The following is a 6,000-nucleotide window of genomic DNA, read 5'->3' as shown; positions in this document are numbered from 1 at the left end:
TGCTAATTGTTAACAATTTAGCTTAAGAAAATGTTAATATTATATGTGCATCACATTGTTGAGAAATAGTCTGATAGTACTTGATATGCTTAGTCATTGAAAGCAATATCAAGCATGATTATTTTCATGACGATGATAATCACTGTGATTATATAATTTTAAGTCTGTAGACTTTTTGAATGCATATTAAAATTTTCTTATGATCTTTGCATCAATATTTCAAAGAATTTATTATTATTTCATGTGTTAGAACCAAGGTATGTAATATCGTACCATATCGATGTTTTGAGGTTAGTTCGGTATGGTGCGGTACCGTGTACCGAGCGGTAAGTCAGGGCATACCGAACGGTATGGTACACCTAATTTAGGATGTAAAACCCTTTGATAATACCTGAAAATAAAAAAAGTTACGATAGGGTTTTTCACTATCATCATTAAATATACTAATTATATGATTAATATAGTTAATTTTTTTATTAATTATTTTTTCTTTTAACATTATAATCATGATAAACATCCTAATAGGTATTAAACACATTAATTTGATATAAAATCGAATAAATTTTAATTAAATCATCATTAAAATGATTAATTATAGTATTAAATAATTTTAATAAAACTTAATTAAATCTATTTTACCATCATATATATGTGAAATACATAAAAGAAACATTAAATATATAATTTTGATCCAATATGATTCAAAGATAAAATTATTAGATATACTAATTACATGATTAATATAGTTAATTTTTTATTAATTATTTCTCTTTCAACATTATAGATATGGCAAGCACCCCAATAAGTATTAAACACATTGAATTGATTAAAATCAAATAAATTTTGATTAAATCATTATTAAAATAATTAATCATAGTATCATAAATATTTTTTAATATTTAATATGTATGAAACACACTAATCATAATATTAAAGATTTTAATTACTCTCTAATCAAAGAAAGAGAATATATACCTCTTAATTAAATACGTAAATTAAAGTTCTTTCTCTTAATCTTCTCAAATTAGCTTTGATTGAATTCATAAATCATTGTTTTGTAAAATTTAGGAGAGAAAAAAAAGTTTGAGATAGTTTAAGATAGCACGAGAATCTAATGAAGTGAAATAGAGAAGAAGAAGGATTTAAATACCATGAGAAAAGGCTCCAACGATCAATTTGATCGTTAGAGCACTATAGCAATGTTAATGTGCGATAACTATCGATTTTGACCGATACCGAGTTGTGTCGGGTGGTAACGATCGAAATTTCGATCGTTAACGTCTGAGATTACCTCGTATAGTCCGATACGGGACGCTTTTAAACATTCCGCCCGATTACGAACAATCCGCGTACCGATATGTCGTCGAACCGATACGTACCGCCCGTATCGGGTGGTATCATTCGGTATTATCTACCTTGGTTAGAACTACTACAATGTGAACAACATTATTATAAATCAACAAAGCTAGAAAGTTACAATTATGGTTCATTTATAAGATAAATATATTATTTTTTAAAGATAAATTTATAATTTTGTTCAGAGTTTGTTTCTCTGCAAGTTCTATGGATAAGATTTTATATTATGATCTCAGAAATTCATAATGTGGAGGGAAATCCCCATCAGAAATCAGTTATATATTATGATCTCAATCCTGAGTTCTGGCGGCCTCCCACCGGCTATATAAAGGCTTCCAAGAACACAAAGTTCGATCGGCAAACCCTACTCCTCCGGTCCTCATAGGTGCTGCCGACAAGATCGCCATCAACGCCGGCGAAGAGCCTTCTCCTCCACTGCACATGGATGCTTCCCCGGAGATCGCCGCCGCCGACCGCGAAGAGGGTAGCAGTAACGGTGGCCGAGACGACCAGGCCGAGGACTGGTTGCCGAACGTCGGCGTCCCAATGACGGCGTACTGCGTTGTCCTGTTCCTCAAGCTCAGCCGTGATCTCGACCACAAATCCAACAGCGAAACTATGGAATGGCTACTCCGGTTCGCGCGGCCGACTCGCGGTGTCGACCGCGGGATGTGGCGTCTCCTCTTTTTGCCCCAGTTAGTGCCTCACTTCTACATGCTCGGCCGCGATCTCGGTCACAAAACGGACCGTGAGACGTTGCGCTGGATACTCAGCTGGGTGTTCCCCAATGCCTTCACGGCGGAGGAGCTCCAAAGTCTTCAGCTCCATGAACATTTAGTTGGTGATTAGGTACCGGATCAGGTAAATCACCCTTCTCCTCCATCCGACATGGATGCTTCTCACAAGATCGCCGCCGGCAGGATGCACAGCGGAGAAGGCAGCAGCAACAATGGTCGATAAGAGAAGGACTGGCTACGGAACGTTGTCCCTTAAGCTCGGCCGTGATCTCGGCCACAAATCCAACGGCGAGACGATGGAGTGGCTATTCCAACTCGCGCGGCCCAGCCTCATGGATAATGATGAGAACACCGACGGCGACGGCTCCAAGATGCAGCGGTTCCCCGTGTCGCCGAAGCGTGCCCCCTACGTTCTTCGCGGTCGGCCGCGATCTCGGCCACAAATCGAACAGTGAAACCCTATTCCGGATGCTCCGCCGGGCCTTGACGACGGATGATTTCGACGAGCTCGCCGCTGCCGCTGCCACGACCTAAAAACTTGAAGCGTGCCCCCTACGTTCTTCGCGGTCGGCCGCGATCTCGGCCACAAATCGAACAGTGAAACCCTATTCCGGATGCTCCGCCGGGCCTTGACGGCGGAGAATTTCGACGAGCTCGCCGCTGCCGCTGCCACGACCTAAAAACTTGAAGCGTGCCCCCTACGTTCTTCGCGGTCGGCCGCGATCTCGGCCACAAATCGAACAGTGAAACCCTATTCCGGATGCTCCGCCGGGCCTTGACGGCGGAGGATTTCGACGAGCTCGCCGCTGCCACTACGTTCTCCCGGGTCTGAATCTTGCATGTCCCGCATCACAGAGGTTGCTTCGGAAGAATTAGAGCTTGAGAAGGTTCTTAAAATGCGACTTCATCGGTATTAATATTGGAAGGCAATGACTATTGTTAAGCAATTCCATTTATATTAGATGGAAATGTCTAAGATTATGGATCCGATCACACGATAAGACAAATCTATGACATGAAAGGAAGAAACAATGGGATGACAGATTCAATCCAAAGGCGGCAGGCGGCAGGCGGCAGAGGGAGGATATGGCCTTAAATCTTGCTAACAGATGGGGATGGGAGCACCGTCCCATTCCTTCAAGCACTCGAGGAGAGGGTCGATCACCTTCCCCTGGCAGATGGCGTCGAACACCTTGTCGAACTCCTCGCCCGGCGACGTCACCTTTTCGCCCGTCAGGAACCCCGTCTTGAGCTCCTCCCTCACCAACCTGTAAAGCGGGTAAGACCTGCACTCCTCGATCCTGTTCGGAATGGCCGCCTTCCCGCCCTCCACGGCCGACCTCGCCGCTTCCACTTCTTTCGGCAGCTGCGCCTTCAGCTCTTCTTCGAAGGTTGCGATCTTCTGGAAGATGGAGCTGCCGGCGTCCTTCTCCTTGTCGCCGTTCTCGAGCGCGTGCGCCACGAGGACCTGCCGCAACTTCTGCATCAGCGGGTAGGTGGCGCTGCAGGGGTCGTCGACGTAGGTGAAGACGTGCTCCCGGTCCACCACCTTGATCAGCTCCTTCTCGCAGAACCGGGCGGGGTGGAGTTCCCCGTTGGCGCCCATGGTGAGCACCCGCTTCGCCACCTGGCTCACCGTGCTCTTCACAGCGCTCTTCAGGTTCTCCTCCAGGTGCCGGAGGTCGACGGCCTGGCAGAGCGCCACCAAGTAGGTGGTGGACATGAGCTTGAGTATGTCGACGGCCTCCGCCGTCTTCCTCGCGGAGATGAGCCCCAGCGAGTTCACGTCCTGGTTGTGCTGCTCGGCGCTCTGGACGTGGTTGGTAACGGGGTTGGCCAGGAACTGGAGTTCAGAGCAGTAGGCCGCCATGGCGATCTCGGCGCCCTTGAACCCGTAGTCCAGGCTCGGGTTCCGCCCCCCAGAGAGGTTCGAGGGCAGGCCGTTGTTGTAGAAGTCGTTGACCAGCTCAGAGAACTGCGCAAACATGAGCTTCCCGATGGCGGCGACGGCCAGGCGGGTGTTGTCCATGGAGACGCCGATGGGCGTGCCCTGGAAGTTGCCGCCGTGGAGGGCCTTGCTCCGGGACACGTCGATGAGCGGGTTGTCGTTGACGGAGTTGATCTCGCGCTCGATGGACTTGGTGGAAGCGCGGATGACCTCGATCTGCGGGCCGAGCCACTGAGGGGAGGTGCGCAGGGCGTAGCGGTCCTGCTTTGGCTTCTGGAGCGGGTCCTGCTCGTGCAGCTTCTTCGCCATCTTCATGTAGGAGCTTCCCTCCAGTATGTGCTCCATGATGGCGGCCGCCTCGATCTGGCCCGGGTGGTGCTTCAGCTTGTGCGTGAGGTGGTCGGTGAACTCCGGCTTCCCCTGCATCACCTCGCAGAAGACGGCCGACAGCACCTCCGAGAGGACGGCCAGGACGTTGGCCTCGAAGAGCACCATGGAGGCCAAGCCCGATCCCACGGCGGTGCCGTTTACCAGCGCCAGTCCTTCCTTGGGCTGCAGTTCAAAGAAACCGTCCGCGATGCCGGCGAGCCGGAAAGCCTCCGCCGCGCCTATGACCTTGCCGTCGGGGCCGACGGCCTTTGCGTTCGGCCGGCCAGTCAGGATTCCTGCGATGTAAGACAGCGGGACGAGATCACCGGAGGCGGTGATGGTGCCCCGCAGCGGCAGGCAGGGGGTGATGCCGTTGTTGAGCAGGCTGGCGATGGCTTCCAGGATCTCAAACCGGATGCCGGAGTAGCCCTGGAGGAGGGTGTTCACCCGGACGAGCATGGCCGCCTTCGCAGCGGACGAAGGCAATGTGTTTCCCGACTCCGGGCCGGAGCCGAAGATTCCGGCATTGAGGAACCTGTAGCAGGTAGACTCACATCAGCGAGGAGATTCCACACGTCACACATCAGCAAGAAGCAAGAAGGAAGTCAAGCAGCAGCAAAGAAGAAAGGAAACCTCACCTAATGAGCTCCTTCTGAAGAGCACCTCCTTGCTTGGTCCTCCTGTGCGAGGTCGCGCCGAAGCCGGTGGTGACGCCATAGCTGTCGGTCCCCTTGTTCATGCTCTCCATCACCCACTCGCTGCTGGCCCGCACGCCATCCCTCGCCTCCTCCGACAGCTCCACCCTCACGGGCGACCGGGCAGCGGCCACGGCCGCCACCTGGGAGATCGTCAGGGTCGCGCCCTCGAGCCTTACCTGCGGCTTCCGGAACTCCTCCACCATGCGCTTCACCTCGTCGAGGTGGCTCCCCGTCAGCGACTCCGCCGCCTTGATCCAGTTCAAGGGGTCCGCCTTTAGGCAGAACGCCTCGCCGTTCTCAACGACTTGAGCTTTCGGTGCGAACTCCATTTCAATACGTGAATAGGTCAAGGATTAGAGATAGGCGAGGAGAGAAGGCTGAGGTAGAACTGGATCTCTTTGAGTAAGATTAGAAGAGGGTAGGGGTTTAAATAGAGAGATCAGAGAGTGGTAGATGGGAGTGCCAAAGGAGTAGTTGCTGCTCGCGGAGCATTGCTGACCGCGCAAGCTCGTATCATCCCATGGCATGCTTGACTGCTACTTGGAGACCGCTGGTTTGCTTTGGGGGGTTGGTGGGCTTCGAAGGCAGCTCTCCTTCTCCGTTCTTTCTATCTCGTCAAAGAGAGAGGAGCGGATTCAGTAGAGCATTTCAATCGCAAACCACGAAAAATAACAAATCCGGTTCTGCGATTCCGGTGGGTCTCACCAAACCATGCATTAAGAGTGGTGGGATTCTCCATATCGCAGTGCATGGAGGTCAGGAATCCACACGCCAAGGGAGGGGTTGGTGTGATGAGATGTGTACGCATCCCACTCTCCTAACCCAACCGCCACATTGGGAGTCAAATCATAGACTTGTGCTCCTGCACCTAACTATATTCGTCATGAATATA

General features: G+C 50.2%; 1 protein-coding gene across 1 annotated transcript; it reads right to left on the bottom strand.

Annotated features, from left to right (window-relative positions):
* Window positions 1–3,027: 3,027 nt before the first annotated feature.
* Window positions 3,028–5,520, bottom strand: LOC135629118 (phenylalanine ammonia-lyase). The gene is made up of 2 exons (XM_065136292.1): window positions 5,049–5,520; window positions 3,028–4,945 (listed from the first exon to the last, which is right to left on the bottom strand). Exons 1-2 carry the CDS (start codon window positions 5,435–5,437, stop codon window positions 3,196–3,198), a joined length of 2,139 nt encoding a protein of 712 aa, XP_064992364.1. The 5' UTR covers window positions 5,438–5,520; the 3' UTR covers window positions 3,028–3,195.
* Window positions 5,521–6,000: the final 480 nt, after the last annotated feature.

The sequence above is a fragment of the Musa acuminata genome, chromosome BXJ3-1 (genome assembly GCF_036884655.1).
Source record: "Musa acuminata AAA Group cultivar baxijiao chromosome BXJ3-1, Cavendish_Baxijiao_AAA, whole genome shotgun sequence".
NCBI lineage: Eukaryota > Viridiplantae > Streptophyta > Magnoliopsida > Zingiberales > Musaceae > Musa > Musa acuminata.
The sequence above is the reverse complement of the archived record's forward strand: the minus strand, read 5'-3'. Positions and strand labels throughout refer to the sequence as shown.